The sequence below is a fragment of the Halichoeres trimaculatus genome, unplaced genomic scaffold (assembly GCF_033239565.1).
Source record: "Halichoeres trimaculatus isolate MK-OKI-2021-1 unplaced genomic scaffold, fHalTri1.1 fHalTri1_scaffold_5, whole genome shotgun sequence".
NCBI lineage: Eukaryota > Metazoa > Chordata > Actinopteri > Labriformes > Labridae > Halichoeres > Halichoeres trimaculatus.
This window is the reverse complement of record NW_027437183.1, coordinates 27389122-27416808: the sequence shown is the minus strand read 5'-3', so window position 1 is coordinate 27416808 and position 27687 is coordinate 27389122. Positions and strand designations below refer to the sequence as shown.

General features: G+C 43.4%; 1 protein-coding gene across 1 annotated transcript in view; it reads left to right on the top strand.

Annotated features, from left to right (window-relative positions):
* Positions 1–27687, top strand: part of adgrv1 (adhesion G protein-coupled receptor V1) — a 109857-nt gene that overhangs the window by 30713 nt on the left and 51457 nt on the right. The window contains exons 22-82 of the mRNA XM_074669983.1: positions 712–1085; positions 1728–1907; positions 2255–2435; positions 2646–2839; positions 2936–3065; positions 3343–3423; positions 3888–4027; positions 4138–4503; positions 4616–4859; positions 4983–5198; positions 5293–5508; positions 5597–5841; positions 5956–6137; positions 6252–6753; positions 6880–7189; positions 8299–8508; positions 8893–9023; positions 9198–9297; positions 9407–9586; positions 9684–9847; positions 10097–10184; positions 11452–11530; positions 11619–11757; positions 11950–12091; positions 13696–13961; positions 14135–14310; positions 14429–14556; positions 14673–14857; positions 14944–15090; positions 15179–15259; positions 15375–15639; positions 16227–16349; positions 16438–16660; positions 16777–16981; positions 17112–17258; positions 17396–17651; positions 18088–18290; positions 18927–19103; positions 19218–19400; positions 19504–19683; positions 19913–20077; positions 20237–20357; positions 20475–20598; positions 20695–20833; positions 20961–21146; positions 21254–21489; positions 21666–21814; positions 21900–22098; positions 22210–22429; positions 22540–22779; positions 22892–23041; positions 23148–23368; positions 23460–23739; positions 23892–24035; positions 24636–24807; positions 25078–25222; positions 25378–25946; positions 26109–26372; positions 26707–26824; positions 26934–27105; positions 27242–27484. Coding sequence (XP_074526084.1) covers positions 712–1085; positions 1728–1907; positions 2255–2435; positions 2646–2839; positions 2936–3065; positions 3343–3423; positions 3888–4027; positions 4138–4503; positions 4616–4859; positions 4983–5198; positions 5293–5508; positions 5597–5841; positions 5956–6137; positions 6252–6753; positions 6880–7189; positions 8299–8508; positions 8893–9023; positions 9198–9297; positions 9407–9586; positions 9684–9847; positions 10097–10184; positions 11452–11530; positions 11619–11757; positions 11950–12091; positions 13696–13961; positions 14135–14310; positions 14429–14556; positions 14673–14857; positions 14944–15090; positions 15179–15259; positions 15375–15639; positions 16227–16349; positions 16438–16660; positions 16777–16981; positions 17112–17258; positions 17396–17651; positions 18088–18290; positions 18927–19103; positions 19218–19400; positions 19504–19683; positions 19913–20077; positions 20237–20357; positions 20475–20598; positions 20695–20833; positions 20961–21146; positions 21254–21489; positions 21666–21814; positions 21900–22098; positions 22210–22429; positions 22540–22779; positions 22892–23041; positions 23148–23368; positions 23460–23739; positions 23892–24035; positions 24636–24807; positions 25078–25222; positions 25378–25946; positions 26109–26372; positions 26707–26824; positions 26934–27105; positions 27242–27484 — 11996 coding nt within the window. The remainder of the gene's footprint in view (positions 1–711; positions 1086–1727; positions 1908–2254; positions 2436–2645; positions 2840–2935; positions 3066–3342; positions 3424–3887; positions 4028–4137; positions 4504–4615; positions 4860–4982; positions 5199–5292; positions 5509–5596; positions 5842–5955; positions 6138–6251; positions 6754–6879; positions 7190–8298; positions 8509–8892; positions 9024–9197; positions 9298–9406; positions 9587–9683; positions 9848–10096; positions 10185–11451; positions 11531–11618; positions 11758–11949; positions 12092–13695; positions 13962–14134; positions 14311–14428; positions 14557–14672; positions 14858–14943; positions 15091–15178; positions 15260–15374; positions 15640–16226; positions 16350–16437; positions 16661–16776; positions 16982–17111; positions 17259–17395; positions 17652–18087; positions 18291–18926; positions 19104–19217; positions 19401–19503; positions 19684–19912; positions 20078–20236; positions 20358–20474; positions 20599–20694; positions 20834–20960; positions 21147–21253; positions 21490–21665; positions 21815–21899; positions 22099–22209; positions 22430–22539; positions 22780–22891; positions 23042–23147; positions 23369–23459; positions 23740–23891; positions 24036–24635; positions 24808–25077; positions 25223–25377; positions 25947–26108; positions 26373–26706; positions 26825–26933; positions 27106–27241; positions 27485–27687) is intronic.

Below are 27687 nucleotides of genomic sequence, written 5' to 3'. Positions count from 1 at the left end.
AGCAGTTAGAGATGGACCGATATGGATTTTTTTGGGCCGATACCGATACAGATTATTAGTAGGCAAGGAGGCCGATAACCGATATTTGAAGCCGATATTCATTTGGAGTCAAAGTGAAAATATTGGCGTAAAAATCTTTGAACAATACAAACTCCAACACTGAACTGCATTTAATGCCTTCAAACATATGTTTATTAAACCACTCCCACCCTTAGCAGCATGTTTTATAAAGTTAACTGAAAATTTAAAAAAAATAAATAGCTTAAGTTTTCTATAGTAAATAAAGTTTTATAAAATTTCTATGTAACTGCAATAAAACAGGACGGAATTGAGTTTGTGCTGCCTCTTAAAGGCATATAATGCAGTTGAATTAATTTTCTGTTTGGTTTTACATGACTGATTTTAAATGACCATCTAGGGCTTCCGTAGTGTAAACGGAGAAATTCTGTGCAGAGAAGTATCAGAGCCAAAACAATACAGTTTTGAATGGGTTTTATATAGGCTGTCAGATTAAAAAAAAGGCTGATGCTGATATGCTCCAAAATGCCAAATATCAGCCCCGATCCCTAGGAGCAGTGACACTGTTGTGTGTTGCTTATGGCTCAAGGGTTGTATTGTATCTTGTAAACAATCTTCAGCAGAGATTGTTTTCTAGCATTTGTCTGTAAACAAAAAATAATACATTGTGTTTTTTTTGTGTTTTTTCCCCAGGACCTGCATCAGTATTTATTGGGTCAGACCCTGAGGGCCAGCAGCGCTACACAGGCCTTCTGCAGGATGTTCGCTTGTACAGAACAAAGCTGAACCGCAGCCACATCCATGAGCTTCACACCCAGCCTGCTAAGGCAGACCTGCGCAACATTTCCGGTTACCTGCGTTATCGCCAGGAGGAGAGGCAGAAGTCATTTGTGGTGGAGGTCAGGGATGATAGTGAGGAGGAGGGAGAGGAGGTGTTCTATCTACAGTTGGTGGCTGTTCATGGAGGTGCACGCCTCCCTCTCCCGAGACCCACTGCCATATTGCGCGTCATGAAGAGCGACAATGCCAATGGGCTTTTTGGCTTCACTGGTGCCTGCATACCTGATGTAAGTGCAGGGAGTTTCATTTATTTGTTTTTTTGAACAGTTTTTCTGACATTGGCATCTGAAAGCACCTTCAAACTCCAAATTATGAGTAACTCTCCTGGATAAGCCTAAATCTTCATGCATTTGCTTTCAGACACATGTAACGCAAACCGACTGGTTTGTCAGTCCCTGTCCTGCTACATATTTTATCAGTCGTCATGCCTGGCTGCAAGGCGAGCATGCTCTCTGTTTTTAGTTTGATTAGATACATGGGCTCACATGTTGGCCCCTCTCAGGTAGAGCGACAGCTGGTGAGGCTGCAGCAGGTTTGGCTGTCAGGGCATTCCTGTAGAAGTGGAGCAGGAGTTCCAGCACTGGAAGAAGGGATCTAATTCCTTGTTTCCATCAGCGCAACAGGTGGCAGAGCCAGAAATGGCATTCCATCAGAACTTGAGGATCTTCTTCATGTTCTTGATCCTCTGGGGATATATAGACGTAGAGGCATGTGGGCTGTCAGGTGCTTCTTCAGTAAATCACAATAATACTGTTTTGGAATTTGAAAGATTTACTCATGTAAACGTTGCAGACTAAATAACTGCAAGGTGTTTCATTCACAATGTATCGATTTGTGTATCAATTTATTCCCTTGTGTTTTTCCCACAGACCACTGATGAGGGCTCAACTATCTCCTGTGTGATTGAGCGTGTGCGGGGATCTCTAGACCACGTTTATGTCAACTACAGTGTTACCCAGCTGGATAGTTTGGACAGTGAGACACCTGCCGATCAGGATTTCATAAATGCTACTGGAGCTGTTCTTTTTGTGCCTGGACAGCGCTCTGAGGTGTGTATACTGTGTGCATGTCAGAGAGAAAACTTCACTAAGTTAATCCTGGATCATACAGTGCAGTCTCTCAGCACAGAAAACAGATGCCATGTAATCTGTGAGAACTGTTTTTGGACTTATCAAATAGATTTTGCGCTAAAACACAGTCACTGAGATGCAGTGCTCTGGACGACCAGCCCCCCCTGGTGGTGGGTTTGGTCTGTGAATTTACTGAGAAGTCAACAGGTGTCTTCTGATTTATGAGCTCAAACTTTATGATTGTGACACTCAAAACAAACACTATGACCACACTTAACACACGAAACTGTATTAACTTATTTTTCATATTAATGTATTTTTGTTAGGTGTTGAACCTCTTGGTATTGGATGACAACCTCCCGGAGCTGGCAGAGTCCTTTCAAATTACTCTAGAGTCAGCAGAATCTGGCGATGGAAAGCCTGGCTCTACACCCACCAGCGGAGCAAGCATTGATCCAAACAACTCTGTCAACACGGTCACTGTCACAGCGAGTGATCACCCCTATGGTATTTAACTGCATGCCGGAAATTCATCCCGTTGCGCTGATTTATCAGTTTCATTTGTGTCTTTCTCTCACCATCCCTCTTAACTGCAATATTACCCCCACTCCACATTCTCCTACCGTATCATCATACCTTTCATCCCAATCTCTTTAAATTCCCTCGTTCTCCCTTACACCACTAAAACACAATAACAGACATCGTGTCTCGATGCAGGTCTGCTGCAGTTTCAGCCCACCCCTCCAGGAGAGGGACTTATCTCTCAAGCGACAGAGCCTGCACATATAACTGTGAATGAGGAAGATGGAGAAGTACGTCTGTTGGTGGCCAGGGCTCAAGGCCTTTTAGGAAGGATAATGGTGGGATACAGGACTACCCCCTTTACAGCATCCAGTCCTGAAGACTATGAGGTTAGTTCCCAATTTAGTCTTAGATCTTTACTGGTGTGTTTTTTTGCCGATGAGTTTAAAGACTGCGCCTCTGCTTCTCTGATTTCCTCTTTGCAGGACTCAGAAGGTGTGCTGGATTTTCTTCCAGGGGAAAGACTGAAGTTAATCACTGTCACCATTGTTGACAATCCTGTTCCTGAGCTGAACAAGATTTTTCGAGTGGAGCTCTACAATACTGAAGGAGGAGGTGAGAAGTCACAATGGCAGAATTAAAGCTGCTGTTTCATTTAAATTAGTGATTTTTTTTTTTGTTATTTGTATCGAGAATCCCTTCTACCTTTCTTAGAGCTTAATGACCCTGTATTTGCCCTTGTGTGTTTTGTGTGCTGTGCTCCTGTGTCCCTCTACAAACCCTCTTCATATGCAATGGCCTTCCTGCACTCCTTTCTGATTCGATCTCTGCTCCCTTGGTGTGATTCAAACCTGGTGTGAACCCTTTTTGGTCCTCGTATGTGATCCATAAGTGGATCAGTTTCTGCATAGTGAAGGAAGTGGTAGTGGTGAGAGTGACTCTGATCTCCTCCTTCCATCCTATTACCACCATGGTAAGTATCCCCTTCCTTTTCTCCCCAAACTGGCTCTTGCTGTTGTTTTTTCACCCTCATATCCCTACGATTACTCAGTTTGAATAGTTGCAAGTAGGTTTACAACCAGTTTGTTGATCTGATTCTATAATTGAGCATATTATTTTAGAAGAATTCGTTTTTGTGTCTCTTTGATTTCATTAGACTGAGTTCTTGAGGGTATGTACATGCACACAACTATGTGGGTGTCTGCGTACACATACACATTTGTTTAACTGCATTTAAATTATGTTCATAACGAGGAGAGTAAAATGGGGAAAGCCCAATCCTGTAACAGAAGATACAGGCAAAAGGTTTTGACACTGGGCTGTTGTCACCAATCCTGAAACAACACACACTTTCTGTCTTCATCGTCAATACCCAGGACCATAGTATCGCTCTGACCGTTTGAACCCGCAGCTGAATCTTGTGTTTTTATTTTGTAGCCAGCTTGGGAGTAGCGTCCCACATCACAGTGACAATTGCTGCTTCTGATGACGCCCATGGAGTGTTTCAGTTCAGTCCTGAATCCCTGTCTGTAAGTGGGACAGAACCAGAGGACGGACGCAGCTCAGTGTTTCTGCAGGTCAGTGAAGAAATTAGATACTGCCCAGAGAGGGTCAAGTTGTGGGCAAGCTTAGGGGCAAAAAATTGATCACCACAATTCTCTCTGTGCTTTGTGTTGTTGTCTTCCAGGTGAATCGGACCTTTGGTGACCTCTCCAATGTCACTGTGTACTGGGAGGTTGATCCTAGCTCTGAGGGGGAGCTCCTCAGCAGGTTTGGGAACATCACATTTGGAGTAGGCCAGACTTCAGAGAACATCATCATCAACGTGGCTGAGGACGAGATCCCTGAGCTGGACAAGAGTTTCACTGTGTCCTTGGTCAATGTCTCCCATGGTCGTCTGGGTGTTGAGACATCTGCGACTCTGACTGTGCTCGCCAGTGACGACCCTTATGGTGTCTTTGTATTTGCAAATGAAACACGGTCTGTCCGACTCCCAGAAGCTGACTCAACTGTCTCCCTCACCATACAGCGACAGAGAGGCCTGATGGGTCAGGTGTGTCCTCTGAGTGTTACATTTTTTGTCTTTTATAAATAAAGAAGAATGGATGTTGGATTTTTATTGAACAACCTTAAAAAAATGCTGTCTCCTGTCTTATTTTGTGCAGGTTCGTGTGACTTATGGAACACTTAATGAGGCACAACCAGAACCTTTCAGGACCCCTGGGGTGGGCCGTGCCACAGAGGGGCGGGATTTTGTCCCCCTCCTGGATTCTGTTGTGTTTTTGGCCAATCAGACTGAAGCAAACATAACCCTACAAGTCCTGGATGATGAGGATCCTGAAAGAGACGAGTCAGTTTTTGTGAAGTTGATCAGTGTCCAACTTATCAGAGGGGAACAGGAAAGATCCAGTAAGATATCGAACTTCCATTGAGGGGCAGGTTTTACATGAAAAAGTTATTTGTAGATACAAAAACTGATATGAAACCCCATAAAAACTGATGTGATATGTATCCTTTTACTGTTTATTCCAGTTTTTAGCTCTCCATCACTGGGCCCCCGGCCAGAGACTGTAGCCCAGGTGATAGTGGAGGCAAGCGACGATGCTTTCGGAGTCCTCCAGCTGTCAGCTTCTGCTGTCAGTGTAGCTGAGCACTACGTTGGACCCATAATCAATGTTACACGTGTCGGAGGGATCTTTGCGGATGTTTCGGTCAAGTTCAGAGCAGTGCCTTTGACTGCCAGAGTTAGTAAGTGTTGGGCATTGATCATTGAACATCTCATATAGCTTTTCTGTTTGAAGGCAAAAGATGACTATGTGTGTGAATGTGTGTCGTCCGATAGGTGAAGACTACAGTGTGGCCTCCACTGATGTGGTACTCCTTGAAGGAGAGTCCAGTAAATCTGTACCCATCTATGTGATCAATGATATGGTCCCTGAGCTGGAGGAGACATTTCTTATTGAGTTGATCAACCAGACAACTGGAGGAGCTCTGCTCGGGGAGCTCACTCGTGCCATCATCACCATACTGCCCTCTGATGACCCTTTTGGTGCCTTTGGTAACAAATCACCATCCAGGGATTGTTTTAACCTTTCAGAAGAGATTTTTTATTGTTGAGCAAGTTTCTCTCCTTTATCTCTGTCCAGTCTTCCAAGCTGTTCCAGTTACCATAGAGGAACCTGGATCTGGCTCTGTCGATGTCATGCTGCCTATAGTGCGTAATGCTGGTACTATTGGCACAGTGGTAGTCCAATGGCAAGCCACCGTAAATGGTAAGCTGGCAGAAGGGGACATCAGACCCACAATGGGGGAGGTGAGATTTGCTCCTGGAGAGACCATGAAGACGCTGCGAGTAGAGATTTTAGCTGACGATGTACCTGAAATCACAGAGGTAAGAGGGAGATAGTTTAAATTCCAATGTGGATTGTATGAGCTCATACATTGTTCAAAATTCAGTCAATAATTCAGGACCCATTGTGAATCACAACCTTTATATGCTTTATAGATAATTAAGGTGGAGCTTACTGGTGCTAGTAATGGAGGAAACCTGGGAGCTGACACATCTGTCAACATAATAGTGCCTGCCAATGACAACCCGTATGGGACTGTGTTCTTTGAGCAGTCTGTTTACCGTGTTCAGGAGCCCCTGGAGGGAGTGTACAGAGCCAATATTACTGTCCGCAGGAGGTAATTTTTATTTATTTTCCTTGTGAAAAAAAGAATTGGTGCTAAAACTCTCACACTTATCTATCTTTTCCTGTTGCTGTCTTTTCTCTATCACCTGTTTCTCCTTTATTTCAGAGGCGGTCACTTTGGTGGCTTGGAGATTGTGTACAGCACCTCTGAGATCGACGTTGTTGGCCTGGCTCAGGAAAACAACCAGAACCTGCTTATGTACTATGACCTCCCAAAACCAGGCTCCCCTCCTTCAACTGCCCCCCTTAGGACAGTTAACGTGACTGGTCAGAGAGACCCCCTTGCTGTGTGTGCTGCTGCTTGTCTGAGAGAGCGTGCCTGCCAGGCCTTTTCTTTATCATCAGGAGTGACACCTCCATCATGCGCCTGGGTGGCTTCAGGGGCTGACCAGCTGACCTCTAACTCTCAGGTTATGACTTATTTAAAAAATGCCACGGCAGCTGCAGTCCTGTTCAGTGCCCAGGCTGAAGCAGGGAGCGACTATTCTCCTGTGACAGCTCAGAGTGCCTTCATGGACGACGGGTCAGGGGTTGCAAACCTCTCAATCCCAATCTTAACTGATAAATTTCCTGAAATGGATGAGAGCTTCAACATACAGATCTTAAAGGTAAACACAATCATACTTACATAAACTGGTTTATTATTAATATGTATCTCATGTTTTTTCATTCTTTTTCTAACAAGCTTTGATGATTAGTTGTTCACTTAACACTTTACTTTGTACTGTTTGAAGGTAGAGCTGATAAACCTGACAGTTGCACCAAAGAACCTGCCCTCCATTGGCCAGCCTGACAAAGCTGTCGTCACTATCGGGATGAATGGAGATGCATTTGGGGTATTTTTGATATACAGCCTCAGTCCGAGCGCCATTGACCAGGGCCTTTATCTGGAGGTTCGTGAAGAGCCAGGAGTTGTGGTGCCCTTGGTCATCGAGAGGCGAGGCGGGAATTTGGGCACTGTCACTGTGGAGTGGAGGTTTGTTGGAGGAAAGGCCACACCAGATGCTGACTTTTCTGGGACAGGAGGGACTCTGGTCTTTGATGGTAGGTGGACCTCTCAGTACTTAACTGGAACCTTATAGCCATGTGAAATACTCCAGTAGAAATGGTGACCTAACTGTGATCACTGATTCAGTGTCAAAGTACTTCATCAAACTTCTGTGTGAGTGAGGATAGTTACAACGCCGCGGCCACACCAGATGCAAATTCGCAAATTTAAACGTGTGTCACGCCTGTAATGCGCCGTGTGAATGCGTGAGTCTGGATGCTGGACTTTTTTTGACAAGCTGAGGGGCTCAAGCGCGTCACCGTGCAGGTGGAGTAGAGCCTGCTCATTCAAAGATGGAAAGCCCGAAAGAGCATCTGAAAAACAATGAGCTGTGGTTTCAAAAGCATAACAAGAGAGTGTATGAAAGCCTTGGAGATCACAATCAAGGCCTGCTGCCTCTCCGTGGTAATCCACCGGCCATGCCTGGCTGTTTCCTGCAACCTTATACTCGACCCCCCAACTCATGTTCCTGGAGGTCTCCCTGGGGATAATGAAGGGGTCGAGGAAAGAGAGGACCGCAGAGAACTTTCCCTGGGTCTGCCCCTGCCCCGCTCCTTCCTCCTCTCTATCAGGCTCAAAACTCCACTGAGAAAAACACAGTCGGACTCAGTGATGACCCGTGCAGGCAAATACAGCTAGAAACAAATATTTACAGACTTTCACCCAAGCCTGCTCCTTTCTTTCTGGTCTCTGTACAGTACACACGTACACAACTCTGGATGATGACACACCATACAGATTATTTCTCCTCCATCTTCCAGCGGGGTTGGAGTCGGAGCAGGTGGCGGTTCCCCCACAACGTCATCAAATCAATGACGTCGTGGGGGAATATCATCGCTGATTGGTTGCCGCGGCACAGCCTCACGTGAATTCGCATCGAAAGTTCAATATTTTCAACTCAAGCACAGAGGCGTCTGACGCCCCAAACGCTCCATCCCAACGCGCCAACGAGGATGTCTTCCCCTGTCCGGGGCGAATCAGCGTCTAGACGTGTCTTTGCATTGACTTTGTATGTAATCTTGACCCAAATTTGCTTTCAGTGTGGCCATACCATAAGAACACAACAAGTGTGGTTAACCATGCCCTTTGTTTTCTGTACCAACAGGTGATCTGAAGAAGACAATAGAGATAATAATCAGAGATGATGTCGAGCCTGAGGACAACGAGAGCCTCATGATTGGGCTTGTCAGTACAGAGGGAGGAAGTCGAATCCTGCCCAGCTCTGACACTGTAACCATAGTGATATTGGCGAACGATAATGTAGCTGGGGTAGTTGGATTCCGTCCATCTTCACGCTCTGTCATCGCCAGAGAAGGTGGGTTTATATTTTGGGTGGCTTAGGGTTGAATTAGGATGTTTGGTCCGTAGTGTTTGTGTCTTAAGTCATTATACTCACATTTACATCCTACATCCATTTCCACTGTCCTGTCATCATGAATGTTTCCAGTTATATTTAAGTGCAAATATAAGGGAATGCGCTTACAGTAACAACAGCATGCAGTAACAGGTGGGCTCCCTGCCTGTCTGTGGTTATGCTGGAGTTCAGAATGCGTAGGAAATGGGGTGCTTATTTCATCCTCTTCGTTTAGTTAAATTTCCAATTCCAGCATTACATATAACTGACTCACTGACTTGGGTGAAGGTATTACAAGTTACCCTTTAAGTTTGATACCTGACAGCATTTTCTTTTCTATCACAGGTGAGACGCTGTCCTTACTGGTGTTGAGAACACCTCCAGGTTTGGGTAACGTTACTGTGGACTGGTCTGTCGAAGGACCCAGAGTAGACCGGACTTTCACCCGAACATCTGGGACACTTTTCTTCACTGAGGTAAACATCAGACAGAGGTTAACGTATGTGCTATAGATTAAGCAGAGTTAACCACATTAGTTTCATGAATGAAGACTTTAATGTTGTTCTTTTGTAACTAGATGTATCAACAACACAACTTAAAGAATAAACTGAGCCACTGTTAAAATACAGTACTTTTTGTGTATCCTGTAGGGAAAACTCAATGACACCATAGTCCTGCAGCTTCTTGATGACACAACACCAGAGGATAAGGACGAATACAAAGTTGTTTTGTCTGCTGTACAAACTTTTGGTAATGCATTTCTTCTATCTGATTACTGGCAGTGCTTGAAATAATTTTGAAGAAAGTCTCAGATATCCTAAAGTCAGCCTGCTAAGAATCATCTCTGGCTTGCCCACAGGTGTTGAGGCAACAGGTCATGCTGCTCTGGACACTCAGGGCAGAGAGGCAGTGCTGTCTGTGGACACCAGTGATGAGCCCTATGGGGTCCTGACTATTGCTCCATCATCCCTGAAGGTGACCACGGAGGAACGGGACCAAACTATTAACATCTATGTCAACAGAGAGTTTGGAGCCTCAGGTTGGTGGGAAAATTATGAACGAAGGGAATTTATCTGCTTTGACTGATTTTACTGTGTGCAAAGTACTTGTTGATATACCAAAATGTTTTCCAACAGGAGTGGTGAACATCACCTATGAAGTTATAAGAGGTTCTTTGCAAGACCTGACCCAGGTGGAAGGTGCTCTCGCTGACCCAGGACAAGACTTCATTTCTGGTAGTGGTTCTGTTCTGCTTCAGGCTGGGCAGACCTCAGTTTCCATCCCTGTCACCATACTGGAGGTAAAGACTGAGGCTAACACATCATTGTATCAGGCAATACAGGTCTTCACTGATCCAGTGTGCTAGGATTTTTGCTGTTTACATCTGTCTGTTTTCTGTAAGGTGTTTTATTAATTTAGTGTTAACTTGTCTCAGCAGTTAATACATGATTTATACCACTATGGCCTCAATTAGAAGCGAGCTATATCCTCTGGAAGTTAATTTGATGGAACGCTGAATTCATAAGTTTTCTTTTCTGTTTGTTTTAAGGATGACATCCCCGAGCTGCAGGAGTTCTTCCTGGTCAACATAACATCAGCAGTCCTTATCTCAACTCTCACCACAGCTCCACAACTAGGTATGAGATAGTTCATCACCTCTATGATGACTTAACTAAAGAATATGAATTTTCTATTTTTATACCAGTGCATTTACACTGATATGTTACATTTATTTGTGAGTATAATTTAATGAAATCAAAATCCTTTTCTGTAATCCCTCTCTGTTTGCTCTGTGTGATGAGTAGATGTTGTGTTTTGCACATTGCCAGGTAAAAATACTTGGTCATACAAACAAGTGACAAACAACGGAAAACTTACACTACCTTATTCTAAAAAAAAGAAGAAAAAGTCTGTCCTGATAGCAGTTTTCTCTGCTAGAAGGAATGCAGGTTTGTTTCTGTATGACATCCCCGCAACAAGGCAATTTAAAGATAACAATGTCCCATTTTAAGGGCTCAAGGGGTCACCATGACACAAAGTTAGAGAAAAATCATTAAGAGAGATTTTGTCCCATCCCTCTATTTGACTTCCAAGGTTTGAGCCGTTGTGGTGGTGTTTAACACCTCTCCAAGACACACCATGTGGAGTTTTCCCTTTAATTTGTCACTTTCTGTATGTTCGCTGATTTTCTTAAATCCATGTAGTTTGATGTATAGTATTCCTCTATGGTACATTAAACTACAACAGTTTAGCTGACTGCCTCAGTGCACCATGAAAGAGCTTGGTAGTCATTGCTGCTTCTTTTACATAATCCAAACCACAGTCCAATTTATGAATGAGTAACTTTAGAAAGTGATGAGTCGACAGAACATAACAGGCACAGCAGCACTTGGAGACTCCCAGAATACTATCGGCCCTCTGAGTGGAGACACACAGTAAACACACGGCCTCTCTTTTGGCAGCAGTGATTATGTGGCTTGGATGGAGAGATTGATGCTTTCAGTGATTGAGGAAGCCTGGGGATTTGTTGGGAGCCGAGCAGCACTGTGTGGTGAGGAGAGAGAAAGCCAAGCTAAACCCAAAGCTGGCCTCCCAAAGTCTTGGCCATGGAGTGTATGAGAGAATACTATTCACAGGGTCATAAATCAGCATCCAAAAAGGCCTGGCTGCCCAGTCTACTCAGCCACTTATAGGAGATGCTTCTCAGCTGTAATCTTTTGGTGAAATGTGCCATGACAGAAGTTAGATTGCCTACTGTTTCCCCCTGTACATTTTGCTATTGATGCTTTGCGCTTTAGATGCTGTTGCTAATTACAGTAGTTAATATCTGAATTCTGTCATCATGGCCAACTGACTGTCTAATTCTTCATGGATGTTTCCTCTTTGTGTTTTGTTTATTTACAGATACCCAGGGTTTGGTGGCTGAAGTTGGCATTGCTGCCAATGATGGGATAAGAGGAGTCATTGAATGGACAAACACCATGTAAGAAAACAAACAATATTTTCAGATCCTGACAAATGTTAATATATCTTAAAATAACTTCCTAATATAAGTTTGTTCTGCTTCCCAGGTTTGAAGTTAATGAAACAATGGGTGCTTTCACTCTGGTGGCCTTCAGAAACAAAGGGGCGTATGGAAATGTCTCTCTTTCCTTCTACACTCAGAACCTGGAAGCTCAACAAGGACTGGACTACAATATCAGTGAAACGGTCAGAACTACATGATATTAACCACTGTGTGCAAGAAAACATGCGCTCACATGCCTACTTAGACAGCACATAACACAATACTTGTTCTAGCGTTTATATCCAGAAGTGCTTTTGATGAGATTTTAAAGTAGTGTTTTGATTGAAATCCTGCAGCATGAACTTTATTAACTGGAAAATTCTCTGCCCACCCAGATGCTCCATTTTGTTGATGGGGAAAGACATAAGTTTGTAGAAGTGCAAATTATTGATGACAACATCCCAGAGGGCGCTGAAAGATTTCAGCTCATCCTGTCCAATCCTTCTCCTGGGCTGGAGCTGGGGACGCATACGACAGGTAGAAGGAGGACACTAGCGCACAAAACGATACTGTACATATTCAAGTAAAAATGTAAATAACGATAATAATTTATTGTGTTCGTATCAATACTAGTAATTAATTGTGTATTGATTTTTAAAATTTTGATATCTGATAACCCACATGCCCATTGAAAAAAAGGAATTGTATCTGGTAGGGATAGGTACCTTTCACATTTGAAATGATACGGTACCAATGCCCGGTACCTACCAATAGGTTTCGGTACTCAACGGTACCAATATTGGGTACTTTTTTGTGTTTTTTTTGCCACATAAAATGTTTTTTTTTTCAATTTAACTTATTCATTTTTCAATATATAATCCTGTAATGCTGTGTTCATGTTCAGCATGGAAAATCACCTACTCTTCCACTCCCTCCCAGTCACTAGGATGCATTTAGGTACCTGAACTTGGTATCTATTGATTTTACCTGAATCGATACTCAGTACTTTTGACAGAATTCGGTCGGTACCTATAAAAGTACCTAATTTGGTACCCATCTCTAGTATCTGATTGGTGTTAGATTTCATATTAATTCTACTGTCTTAGAAATGTTAGAGTATGACCTAAAATATACCTGTTCTTTGTAATTGTGAAAGATAAGTTTACCTGTTGGTTACAGGAGAAAAGAAAATTCTACAGCTGTGTCTGTTTTCAGCTATCAACGAATCTACCCCAACCAATCAAATTTATCTTATGTTGTATGTGGTATATGGTAAAGGAAGAAGTATCCACTCAGTCTACAGCCATGCTATACAAAGGACTCAGGAGGAACTCAGCTTTATATCAGACAGCTCGCATTGGAATAGTTGAAGTTTTTATGACAGTAGTGGACAATTGTTTGTCTTGGCTTCTTTAGCAATATCAGACCTCTCAGATTTATTCTTCTTGCGTAGATTTTGGGAGGGCCAAGCTAAGATCCTGCACAGCTTGGTCATATCTTAAACATGGATGACAGCAAAAAGCAGGGGCTGAAAGGCCGAGTAGAGGGAGGGATGATAGATGTTGCAGTTTAAATCAATCACACATTGTGAGGATGATTCTTGTCAAATGTGAGATTAGTGCAGCTTGTGTCACCTACCTAAACCGATACAGAGCTCCTTTTGTTTTGAATTCAGATTATGTTTTAACAATGACCCGTACTTGTAACTGGCTAGATGACCAGATACCATACAGTGGTTCTTGAAATGATCTATATCTGGTCAAAGGGATAAAAAGAAACACAAAGAAACTTAAATACTATGTTTTGCTGAAAACTGTGTTTCTAATTAGTATTGAAAAATTGTTCTATTTCTAGAAATTAATACACCATTAAAGCAAAAATACTGTAAGTTGGAGCGCAGATGGCCTAGTGGTCTAGGTTGTGCTCCATGAGGTTCACCCTCCTGCAGGTGGCCCGGGTTCTAATCCAGCCTGTGGCCTCTTTCCAGCATGTCACTCCCCACTCTCGCCCTGTTTCCTACTCTATCCACTGTCCTGCTCCACCCGATCAAAGGCATAAAAGCCCCCAAAATAATAATAATTTAAGAAAATACTGCAAGTTTCTTCACATATAGAAACCAGCATCCTTCTGCTTTCTTTTAGCAACTGTGAACATCCTCGCCAGTGACGATGGACATGGTGTCATTTCCTTCAACACCAGTGAACATTTCTTGTTGAGGGAGCCCACGTCTGTTTCTGGCCTCGGTGAAAGTGTGGCCACCCTGTATGTGGTACGAAACCCAGAGGAGGGCACGTTTGGCTCCGTAACTGTTCAATTTACCATCAGTGATGCCAATGGCAGTCTGGCAGAGGGTGATTTGATGCCAGCTCAAGGGTTTGTGGTCCTGGAGGATGGAGTCAGATTTAAGGTAAGAAAAAGAGAGAAATGCAAACACATACATGAGGAATCACATTTAGCGGCCAGATTAAATCTCCTTTACTGCTCAAAGCCTTATAAAATTACTTTGTAGATCATTGGTTGATGTTTGCTTTCACAAACCATGAGAAACATTTTAATTTATTTTCCTCTGTGTTGTTTCAGATGTTGGAGATCTGGGCAGTACTTGATGCTGAGCCTGAAGCGAATGAAACTTTCACTGTGACATTGTCAAACCCAACAGGAGGTGCACGGCTGGGCAACCAACTTCAGATGTTTATCACAGTCCTAGAGAATTTGCCTCCTTCTGGCTTGTTCCGTATCGGACCCACTATCAACAGGTCTCAATACAGCTGCATCAAAGGATCTGAAAACAAAAATGTGTTGAAATGGTCATAAATACAAGCGAACATTCTCACATGTGTAAATAGGCTCATTCAATGTGTGTTTTCTGATCAGAACCAACACAGAAGTGATTGCTGATGAAGGTGGCAGGACAGTCTTCCTCACTGTGTCTCGCAGTAATGGTCTGGAGTCAGCTGTCAGCGTGGAATGGGAGACGGTGTCTGACACAGCTGTTTCCTCTGGTCAGACCGATATACGATAACTTAAAATGATCTGTTTCTCTTGACTTCCAGACTTCCTGATATCATTCCAATGAGAATTTACTTTTATTTCTTTATTTCATCCTCTTGTTTTCTAGAGGGCCTCCTGCCTGTGATGGGTGTGTACCAGAGCTTTGAGGACATTTCCACCTCTGCTTGGTGCTCGATTCCTGAAGAGGGGACGTCTTTCCTGGCTATGCGGCTGGATAAGAGGCCCATGGTTGGTTCCTCCCACACTTTGGCCACTCTGTACAGGTGGCAGGGTGTCTTTGTGCCTGTAGAGGTAAGCCAACAACAGCAGTGCTCTTGTGATGTCCACACCTAATATACTGTGTCCTTGACACATGTGCCATCATCTCCTTTGGTCAGTCTATCAGGATTCAGGAGCCCAGCTCCTGTGTTGGGTTCGCAGTAAATGGGTCTACCTATATCGGCATCACACACAGTGGCCCCCCTTTCTCCCCTGCAGCTAACCTCAGCATTTTTAAATTGCATCGGGACCTTAATGTCACACTGGTGAGTTAGAATTTAAGCATGCTACGGCAGTGATATAAAAAAGGCCTTCTCTTTTGTTATTTTCATGTGATCAATCTGATTTCTTTAGGAACAAACTTTAGGTATAGAGGCTCTGGATGTTAAACATTTCTCAACTGAAGGCAAGGATTATCTGATCGCATCAAGCCAGGTGAGCCTGACTAATGCATCTTAATTTCTTTCCTCAGTTGTGTCAAGATCGTAAATACATTTTTAAACCCAAAGAAAATGAGTGACTAATTTCTGATTTTTTGTCTACACTCCAGATTTTTATTTGGACTGGGGGCTCCTTCACCCTCCTCCAAACTCTTGACTTTGAGCAGAACATCCTCGGTGTTACACCTTTCATTCGAGCAGCTGTTCCTTACCTGCTGGTGTGTGTAGACAGACAGACTGTCAGCTGCTTGCTGCTGCAATGGACTGGTGGGAGATTTCAGAATCCACAGCCTCTCCAACTCAGCGGCAGGGCTGTTCAGGTGGAGACAATCAACACAAGCGCTGAGGAAACTGTCCTCTTGGTTCTCATTGAAGGTGATCTGTCCTAATTTTCCATCACAGAAAGTTTATGATGACTGGTGTATTAAATTTGCACTTCTGACCTGTTAAAAGTGTCAACAGGCAGTGAGGGAGTCTATGAAGATGGTATGAAGATAGTTTTGTTTTTGATAATCAGGCTGCTATCTGTGGCTGCACTCTCTGTATACTTTCTTTTGGATTTGCTGTGGCCAGCTGGTTAGCATTGTATAAATAAATCAGTGGTACTCTAGAAGGCACTCTGAAACTATGTGCCTGTTACAGACAGAACAGCCTTGTTCTGTTGCCTCAGCTAAGATGACAAAATTCACAACGTAGGCCCAATTATATATTTATACTATGCTCTGTATATTTTGATGAGACATAATCCCTCTGAGTCTGCAAAACTGGTGAGTTTTCTTAGTTCAGACCTGTTGTGGGTTTACGGGAAAGGCCTCAGTGTGGAGCAGAGCAAAGCCACAGAGGGAGGCAGAGGTTATAATTTGTAAGTCTTGGGTGTGTCACTCAGACCGGTCCTTATTTAACATAAACATATTATTGTAGCATTAAAAAAATGTAAAACTGTGTGCTTGTGTGTTTTTCAGGTCCTTCTACGACATGTGAGGTGTTACAGTGGAGCTCAGGACAGCCTTCGCCTCAGCTTTTTCAGTCCATTCCTCACCCAGGCCTTACTTCTATTCACCCATTCACAGCTCCCTCTGGCATCAGTAAGCACACATACCATATACAGCTTTATTAATGAATGTCTTTGGAACTGACAGGATATTCACACTGCATGTTTTTCTTTTCTCTTAGCATATGTCCTACTAGCTGGAAAAAACGGCTCATCACTTTACTCCTGGAGGTCTGATGTCAGTCTGCTCGCCATGATCCTGAGGGTCCCTCCAGCTGTTAGCTTCTTATCTTTTGTGGTCCCGTCCCTCAACAGCACCAAGATCCTCTTGGCTTCTTCTGAGGAGAATAGCTCCACTGTTTATGAATTCACATTAGTCTCCAATATGTCTGATTTCATATCCAGGTACCCATATTACCTTTCAAAGTCACAAACCTTAATGTCAGGAGAACAGACCCTGCTTTAAACACAACCAGAAACTTAGAAAATGCATGTTGCGTCTTCTTCTTGTTTACATCCAGTTTTGGGGAGCTGCACTTTGCACCAGGGGACAGCGAGCTGGAGATAGCGATTAACATCATAGATGATGACATCCCTGAAGAGCAGGAGCGCTTTCAGATCAGCCTGAAAAACCCAAAGGGTGGAGCTGAGATTGGATTTGGTGGTCAAGTGAGTGTCATAATCCCATCCAATGATGACGCCCACGGAGTCATCGGCTTTGCTCAGGTAAAAAAATAAAACTTTTGATGTTGAAAATATTGGTTGATATCTTGTACTTTAGAAGTACTTATGTATAGTTTTGAGGCGTAGCCATATGACCTGTTTTAGTTAAAAAAACAACATTTTTCCCCCCCAGAATTCTCTATCTGTGGAGGTAGAGGAGTTGGAGCAGAATTATCAGATTTCTCTCAGTGTGAAAAGGAAGAGAGGGACTTTTGGCAGGCTGACTGTTCACTGGGCCGCCACTGGCAGTCTGGCAGACATTTACCCCACTTCAGGGGTGGTGAGTAAGCTTGATCCTCCTGTCACTCTTTAAAACATAGTGTGGTATGTGTTGAAAATGTAATGCTTTCCATGATAAACATAATACTGAAAATCACAAACGTCTTCACTCATGGTTTAACTGACTCCAATCTGCAGGTCACATTTTCAGAGGGCCAGTCGGAGGCCATCATCTCACTGACTGTGCTGGCAGATGGTATCCCAGAGCTGAGGGAGACTGTCACCATCACCCTCATGGATGTCACCACTGTTGGGCTGCAGGACCTTACACAGGCGGCTGTCATCGACAAGCAGCGGGCTCAAGCTCTTCTCACCATCCTCCCAAATGGTTCTCCCTACGGGGTGTTTGGATGGCATCTGGACTCACAGTTCACACTCACACAAGAACCACAGAGTAAGTGTTTCTGTGGTAGATGAGTGATGATTTGTGAGTAGGAGTGTGTTTTTACTGGATCACTGTGCAGAACAGTTTTTATTTTGCTGGTCTGACCTCCAATCATTCAGTTTGGGGGAATTAGGTTACTTACGGAGCTATTACAGTAATATTGCTTTGAGATTTACTGTAAAAGAGATCTGTAGTGATTTTCAGGATATGAGGGGTTTTAGGATTTGTCTAATCTCTGGAATGGAGGTCATCCAAAAAGATCAGAGGAGCCTGGTTAGTTGGGTAATACACCTTAATACGGGTTTTTGAATAATTTATTACATTCTTCACTTTCCAGAATTTTCTGATCTAGGTTTTTATGATCGTCTTCCAAATAAAACATGACATGAAATGAGTCTGTGTCATAACATTGCCTCTGCTAACCTCCCTTTTTCCTAACACACAGGGCTTCCCATCAATGTGACCCTCTCCATCGTGAGAGAGCAGGGCTCGTCAGGGGTGGTGGCGGTTCACTACCAGACCAGACCAGCCCTGTACCAACCTCCCTCCAACCAGGCCAGTGCAGGAGAGGACTACGTCGCTAAAGACAATACTATCATCATGATCAATGGTGCTACGGTGGCACTGGTTACTGTCACAATCCTCCCGGTATGAAGACTGTTAGGCAAATGAGATATTACTGAATGTACTGACTGAAGAAAAATAAACTGGACAAATTTTATCTTGAACCATCACAAGAGCTCATAGATCGACTAAAACTATTAAAGCAATGCTGCAAGAATGCAAATATGAAAAGTAATAGTTTTCTCTGAGTTGAAGAATAACAGATTTTCTATCCCAAAATTTCTGTTCTCTCATTGTTCATCTTACACCTCCCACACTCGTGCTGATTCAGCCTGGTTATCCAGACTGACTCCTGTTTTTTACCTCTAGGATAAAGAAATACAAGCTGTAACCAGTCTAAGGATTAGCCTTAAATGTCCAGTGTAGGCGATAGCTGGAGGAAAAAATTGAAAACTCTTCTCCTCCTGTTCAATTACATCCAAAAATAACCACTTAACTTCATGTTACTTCTTTTGGGAATCATCATCTTTTAGTCTTTCTCCCTGGCTCTCACTTGTTGGCATGGCCGTTTTAATCCTCCAGGAAGGCCACTTGTGAATAGATTGTACAGTGGAGCGAGGGAAAAATAAATTTAGTGATGCATCTTGTTACTTTGATTATGAATTCTCACAGAAACAATAGTCTTTGTATTATTTAATGTATGTGTGTGTGTTTTCTAAGGATGACATGCCAGAGCTTGCAGAGAGTTTCCTGGTAAATATCACCAATGTGGAGCTCGTTGGTGGGTCAGTTGGTGCAGGGCAGCCCAGCCTGAAGAGGCCCGGCATGGAGGTTGCGGAGGTCACCATCCAGGAGAATGATGACCCCCGAGGGATCCTCCAGTTTAACGTTTCTGAGGTGAGCACAGGGTCATTTCTGTTTCTGTCATCCAAAACAATGATACAAAATAAATGTTGAATAATTAATACCATTTGATCACCACTAAATGTTTTATCAAAATATCCTGCCCAGGATATCACTGGGGTTGTTCAGGCATTTGAGATACCACCACCTGACAACATCCTCTATCTGTCGGTTGTGAGACTTGCTGGAACTACAGGAAGACTAGTCCTGTATTGGGAAGCTCAGCCAATCACTGCTGATTTTAGTGATTTCAGCCCATCATCTGGGAACATCACATTTCAAGATGGACAGGTAATCTTATTTATCTTATGTCACACAGCTATTATGTCAAGTAATCCATGGGTTGTGAACAATACCCCAAAGGTTGAACTCATTTGCTTTTTCTGATCTTCAGAAAGAGGCCAGGATTGCTGTCACTATTTTTGATGATGAACTGGTAGAGACAGCAGAGACCCTCAGAGTGAATTTACTGCGAGTGATTGGTGGTGCTCGACTGGGACAAGAGACCTCTGTAACCGTCACCATTCCACCCAATGACTCACCTCTGGGCCGGTTCGGATTTCAGGATCTGGAGGTGAGTCTTAATAACTCATTTGCTTCTGGACACTTAGTCCACAAACGGACTCATTAACTCTTTTAAACCTCTCACTTCCTGTACTGTAGACTATATTGCAAAAAGTCACCTAAAATCCTCTGAGCATCAATGTAACTTTCAACTTGTCTTCATCCTGTAACTACCTTCTCAAAAATTGTGATTAACTGTTTGATATCACCCTGACCCAGCTTATTTAATCCACTCTTAGGTTATTGTCAGTGAGCCTGAGTTTGAGGATGATCCTGACGCCGTGGCAACACTATCAGTGATGCGTAGTGTCGGAGGTGAAGGGGCAGTGACTCTGAGATGGCAGCTGGAAGACCTAGCTACAGATGACCTCTCACCTTTAAATGGAACGGTTGTCTTCACTGAGGTACAGATTGAAAGGCACACAGTGACTCTCTGATCACTTTACCATTGTTTACTTATTTTATTGAATAATTAAGTTACACTGTAATCAACACACCTAGTTTTTTTGTCTCCTTTCAAGTATTTTTTGTAAATTTATCTACTTTTCTCTTCATTTTTCTAGACTGACTCCTTGAAGACGTTTGTTATCAGAGCCTTAGCTGACAGTGTATTGGAAGGAGATGAGCATTTCACTCTCCAGCTGTTTCCTGCTGCAAGTGGTGCTGTCATTGACCCTTTAAATGGTCAGCACATTTTGAAAAATTTTCCAGACTCAGAATACACTGTCTTTTAGGTGTATTAACCCCATTGCCCATGTCCCTCATTGTGTTTAAAGTAGATTGTGTTGTGTCCTCCTGCAGGCATGGCCACCATCACTATCAGGGCAGACAAAGCAGCTCTGGGTGTTATTGGGATAGCAGAGTCCTCCAGGAACATCCTCATTGGAGAACCTCAGGGAGATTACAACGGCAGTGCTGTGATCAGGTTAGAAAAAACTGTGCAACTTACTTGAAGGTCTCACTCTGAAGGTAATTTTATAACACAAATATATGATGTGTGTATGTTTTTATGTTTCCACAGCCTTGTAAGAGGGCCAGGTGTGTTTGGAGAGGTCCAGGTGTATTGGAATATTACTCCAGCTGTGGTTTCTGAGTTTGAAGCAAACTCTGGCACTGTGACTTTCAGAGACAGACAATCTGTTGCCACAATTACTCTGAAGGTACTGAAAAATATCAGTGAAAAAATCTTAGCATTGTCTCTGTCAATGCATTGCAAAATGTTAATATGCAAGCCAAACCAAATCAAAATCACAATGATCTCTTTCTCATTCATTTCTATCATATCAGGCCCTGGATGATGACCTTCCTGAAGAGAGTCTTGAGTATCAGCTCACCCTCACATCTGCCACCTCAGGACTGGAAATCAGTCCCTTAGCAAAGCATGCCAAAATTATTATGGCAGCCAGTGACAACCCCTTTGGCCTGTTCTCCTTCACACAGCATCAGATCAGAGCAACTGAGGAGGAGGGAAGGGTGAGGATAACCAAATGAGACAGACACACAAACAGTGAATAAATCCTCTTACAGTGAATTAAGCTTGTTAACATATTAGGTTGTTTTTTTTTCTCTTTACACCACAGGTAAATTTGACAGTTGGTCGCTTCCTGGGGAGTCTGGGCAGTGTTTGGGTGACTTATCAGACCTCTGGCATCACAGCAGTCAGTGGAGTGGACTTTGTTCCAGCCTCAGGACGGCTTCTCTTTGCCCCGGGCCAAATTAGACAAGAAGTTACACTGCAGATCCAGGATGACGGTCTTCCAGAGGGGCCTGAGATGTTCTTCCTAAACATTACTGAAGTCGAGTTGGTTAACGACAGGTATAACAACTTGTTATGTCAGAAAATTAAATCCATTTTTGTTTTAAGTATTAACAATGCTTTTATAAGGTGGTGTGTTTTTTTGTGAGGGTGATTAAAGCTGAAATAATGTGTCGACACTCCAGTGAAGTTTGTTTTTGGTGACTCTTCATTCTGTGTCTCCCTCTGGTGGTCAGTGTTGTGGACTACACAATGAGAGAGTCTGGTCTCCAGCAGGATCAGCCCCCACTTATAGGGAACATTTCCACTGTCACTGTGGTCATACTGAAGAATGATAACGCTGAGGGTATCCTTGAGTTCAGGCAGGATCGTGTCAACATCACAGGTAAGAGATTGAACTAAATTACTTTGAACCTGCTGAAGCTCTTCTTGTCTAATGTTATATAAACTTCTCATGGTAATTCTTTTAGTTGAAGAGGATGTGGGCACTCTGCTGATCCCAGTGGTGAGGAGAGTGGGTACATATGGACTGGTCACAGCTCAGTTCATTTCTAGAGACCTGGGTGCTACATCTGGCCTTGACTACATCCTACATAATGGATCAGTGACCTTTGAACATGGACAAAATACCAGCTACATCAATGTCACTATTATAGATGACATGGACAGGTAAGAACAGATATCCTAAACTTTAAAATAAACATTGACCATTGAGGTAAACAGTGTATCATAATCCAAATCTAAATAACTCATATGTAACGCTGAAATTGTCTCCATCAGTGAACATGCAGAGATATTTGAAGTCTTGCTGCTCGGAGCTACTGGAGGAGCAGTTCTTGGCGCTCGACAAGTTGTCAGCGTAACCATCACCAAGAGCGACTCTCCAAGTGGTGTTGTCCGTTTCCTCAACGAGAGCTTGATTACTGTGGTCAACCCTAACTCCACTCTCAAACTCAACCTTGTTTTGGAGAGAGCTGGAGGCCTGGTGGGCAATGCAACGGTACAGGAGACAATACAGCACCAAAACCCTTTTTTTTTTTTCAAACATTATTTTCTTTTGCAGATGTTTAATTTCCAAAAATCATTTTCAATTTTGTTTCCCTTAAACAGGTAGCATGGATCATCCTCGGCCCAAACAGCAGAGAGGCCCTTACTCCATCCAACACAGACATAAGGGAGCCTGTAAACGGGTCCTTCTTCTTCAGGGATGGAGACGAAGGCACACGCAGCATAGAGCTGAAGATTCTCCCACATGGAGAAGTTGAAGTTGAAGAAACATTTGTCATAGAGCTCAGTGTCGTGTCGGGAGAGGTGGATGTTGATTCTCAGGCTGGTTCTGTTACACTAAAGGTACTTGGTAGCACTACATGCTATCATTAGTTAAAAACACATAAATATAATGCAGTGTTAACTACAGCACTGTACTCACCTCTACTTTCTCATAACATTTTTTGTACCCTAGATAGAGAAGTTTGGTGATCCAAATGGTATAGTCCAGTTTACAGTGGATGCTCTTCGAGAGCGTGTCTACAATGAATCCACAGAAGCAGAGGGTCCTTTAAACATTTCACTGTTGGTCACACGCAGGGAGGGTGTCATGGGTAACATCACAGTAAGAAATCATTCTTATTTGTTATTTATCACTCGAATTAAGCAACAAAGCTGAGTAAAAATATTTTTAATGTGTAAAGTTCACTGTATTATCTGTCATACCTCAGGTGCTTTGGCAGATTCAGAGTGACTCAGACATGACTGGCGATTTCTTAGCCTTAGCTGGCTCAGTGATGATTTTTGAAGGCCAAAGGGAAGCTGAAATTATCCTCAGCCTTATGCCTGATACTGTGCCAGAGCTGGAGGAGCTCTACACTGTCCAGCTCACTGCTGTGGAGGGAGGTGCCACACTGGACAACAACCCAAACCTCATCAAAACACATATCAGGTCTGTTCTGATGTAAGAACTCAATATCACACAGGACTGTGCTGAGAAAGAGAAGAAATGGATAAATTCATCTTTCCCTCTTACCTTTTAGGGTGCCTGCAAACGATGAACCTCATGGCGTCTTTTCCCTGGATCCTGAGCAACAGTCTATTGTGGTTGTGGGTTCAGGGTCTGAGGTCACCAGAGCTCTGATCATGAATGTGACACGACTTGCTGGGCTGTTCGGAAACACTAGTGTGGGCTATAGGATCAGTGGAAAGATAGATGATGTGCTGGACATGGAGGAGATACTGGGAAGAAAAGCTGAAGGAAAGCTTTTAATGAGGGAGGGTCAGACCTTCAGCACCATCACTGTGCCTATCAGCAGCCAGGTAAGGATGAGCATGTTTGTACAAAGACATGTCAGGAGAGAAAGACGTAACAGTTGAATGATAGACTGAAGAGAGACGTTTGGAAAATAAAACACATTTCATGTCGTTTCTGAGCTTATCTACAAAACATGTTACTACATTTTTCCCTGCAGGTGTTTTTGTCAGTGGGTGAGAGCTTCACAGCAGAGCTGACTGACGTAAGACTAGTAGGTCCTCTCCACGGCTCGCCGCCTCGCCTCCTAAAAGAAGCCAGCGTTGCTACAGTGACTGTTCCTGAAGAAGCTGCCAGCTCTGAGGCAAGTTAGATGCGTTTAATGTTTTGTTTTGTTTTGTTTTGTTTTTTTGTTGAGATGGATCAAATGTGTCAGTTAGAAAAAAATGAAAATCGTAGGAACCTTCTGCAGAGCACAAGGGACAAGACTCGCTGTCCACAAGTGTTTCTTGTACAGGTTTCATTGCCTTGTTCAGTGACAACCTGTTTGTGCGGATGTTTTTTCTCTGTTTTCATTTTCATTTAGCTCTAAAACAGCTTTGTTCATCAAAAATAATGATCAGTAAATGTCATTGATTTAATTATTCTCCCTCAACAAAAGACGAGCTGTGACAAACTGCACTATCCTCTGCTAGTATCTCTCTCTGGGAATTTCATACTTCATTAAATCTTACATAATTGTTCTAAATGAGTCAGTGAAGTGTCTCAGCTGCTCTTTACACATTCAGCTGAGTGTTTTTAATGCTCCTTTTTTCAGACATGTTTCAGAGTTGAATTCTGACTATGATACTTTTATGACAACCCTTGTGGTTTAACTTCAAAGATACCCTTAACTTTTCTGTAGTGGTCAAATGATAAAAAGCAACAGCATGAAAAATCATTCTCTTCAACATTTGTTGCACAGGTTGGCTTTGCCTCGCTGGCTCTTCAGGTTTCAAACATAGAAACTGGGACATGTGAAGCACGAGTGACTCGCTCTGGGCTGTTTGGGGATGTAAGGGTGCAGTGGAATGCTGGGTATCCTTCAGGTCAGGCTTCACCTGGACTCCAACAGGGCGTGATCCGACCAAGTTCAGGTAAAAGACACACAAATGAAGCTTAAAACAGAAGCTAACCCATTTAATTATCAAACAAATTTTACATTTTAGGTCTTTATATATTTAATGTGAATGTTTGAGCTGTCAATTGTGCCAAGAGTTGAAAAGTTACACTGGGGGTTGTTCTTTCCTTTTTGTTTCTTTTCCCCAAATTTTGCATCTGCATGTTTAGGGTGAAACAAATCAACATGGGGTAATGAAAGCCTGAACTTTTAACTGTTGATTATGTTTTCCTTTATCTGTACTCAGGCTCACTGACTCTGGCCCACGGGGAGAGGACTAAAATCATATCACTGACTGCAGTTGCTGATGCCTCTGATGCTGCATCCTACGCCATACACCTCACAGCTGCAGCAACAAGCACTGCTGCAGGTGCTGGTTCTGTCAGGCTCAGGTCAGGCTTTCACATTGTCTGAGGTTATGGTGGGGTTACTTTGTGCTGATGCCAATCACAGCTACTTATTTTTAATATCTTCCTTATGGTTTGATGATTTCTCGTGTGTCTTACACCAAATATAACCTCACTCTGGTGTCTGTGTCTCTGAACAGGTCAGGATTTACAGTGGCTGAAGTGGAGCCTCTAGGAATCTACCAGTTTGCCCCAGATTCCCGGCAGCTGGTAATTGAAGAGGACATTCAGACCATCACACTTTATGTCCAGAAACTCTACGGTTCTCGTAGCAACAGCACCCGCCTGTCTTACACAACGGTATCAGGCAGCGCAGCAGCTGGAGAGGACTTTATTGCAGTGCCAGATGGCCATTTGGTCTTTGACTCACCTCGCCAAACCAACACTTCCTTCCGCCTCTCAATACTTGACGACTCTCTCTCGGAGGCTGATGAGTACTTTCACGTCAACCTTACAGATGTTCGAGCTCTGACTCCAGATTTAGCTTGGGTAGATACTCCTCCTCGCCTCAACCCTCAGCACAGTGTGGCCACAGTCACCATCCTGGCTAGTGATGTGACAGGAGGAGTGCTGAGTATTGGACCTGGACTGGTCCAGGTACCTGAGGACAGGGATGAGGAGACCCCGCAGGAGAGGAGGGTGGTTCTGAGGGTCCGCAGGTCTGACAGTGGAGCTGGGGCTGTGAGCGTTCGGGTCCAAGCATATGGAGGTTTGTCTGATGAGCAGTACGACTGTTTTGCTACAGTGCTTGATGTTGTGGATTAATCATGAGCGTTTCTAATGAGAAATGTGTGTGTGTGTGTGTGTGTGTGTGTGTGTGTGTGTGTGTGTGTGTGTGTGTGTGTGTGTGTGTGTGTGTGTGTCCGTAAAGACGGAAGCACAGCACCTCCACCCTTCACTCTGGAACCAGTTGGGGCTCTGGCAAGGGAGGAACAGGACTTCCGCCTTGAGTCCACGATCGTGTCTCTTCAGCCTGGTCAGAACGAGGCAGAGGTCGTCCTCCTCATCCTGGATGACTCAGAGCCTGAAGGAGAGGAAGTCTTCTTCATCTACCTCAGTGATCCAGAGGGGGGAGCACAAATCATTGACAGTCCGCACCTGGGCTTTGGAGCTTTTACCAAGATAACCATCCTTGGTAAATAGCTGATTGGTTTAGATGGCTATTAAAGAGGAAATTTAATCACAGTTAAATGAAATAGCTTGTTTTAGCGATATCTCAGGGAGTGATCAGGGATTCTGTCTCCTTCTGGTTTCATTTATGTCATTTAATTTGCATTAGGTCAGTTCTACACAAATCTCTAGCTGCTATTCTAGGCATAATTTCTTATATAATCACTGAACAGCAGCCAGATAATCTGATCATCGTGCTTGTATGACTGATCATAACATACTTGATTAGAAGACTATGAGGTTATGAGGGAATTAGCTTCCTAATAAATTTTATTCTCTTTTGTCTTTCCTCAATCCAGGAAGTGACTTTTATAACGGGATTGTTGGGTTCAGTCTTGGTTCTCTGATTGGCCGAGTTTTAAATGAGGATTCAGAGAACAGAACCGCTCTTCTCTATCTGCAAAGACAAGAAAACAGGTGATTATCTAACACCTTTGGGTAAAAATGATCCTTTGAATTCACAGATATTTGGCTGCTTCTGATATCCGTGCAGTTCTTCCTCTTAAGCATGTGTCCCTGTCTTTAGAGCGTTTGAAGATTTGGAAGTTTTCTGGAGGGCAACCTTCAGCAAAGCAGCTCAAACTCTTGTCAGTAATGGTGTTAACCTGACAAGAGAGCTTGTACAGACCTCGGGAGCAACACTGTGCAGGAGAGGAGAGATACTCTGTGCTCTCATTGTTGAGGTTGAGGACGATGAGGTAAGTCACAGAGGCCTCAGGTGCTTCAGCTTGTTTTCATGTCACAGACTTAGAAACCTCCTCAGCTCCAAAATAACACTCTAGAATTCATCTTTGACACAATAATTTAATGAATAACCCATCTGTGTGTCCATAGGAACCAGAGCAACAGACTTGGTTTTTGGTGGAGATTTATCAGGTGGGTGCTGGAGCTTCAATCAATGAGAGCACCCGGTTTGCCAACGTCACCCTAGCAGAGAGTGATGATCCCCGAGGGGTTGTGTACTTTCCTGTGGGCCACAGACTGCCCATTGCCACCCTGATGACTACCAGGCTCAGTCTCCAGGTGCACAGAAGAGCAAGCACTGCCTCAGTCATGACTGTGCAATATCGAACACTGGTAAGTGATAGACAAGGGTATGTTTTCATGCATTCTGTGTGGTACAAAATCTATCAAACTTTGGGGTGATACAATTTCAAACATACACTAGCAGAAAGAGTTTCTGTACTGTGTATTTGTCTGCTTGACATTGGTGTTTGTTGTTGTTTGTTGCAATCATCCTGCTCTCCTATTTGCATCAGTGTATGGGTGTCATGGTAGGC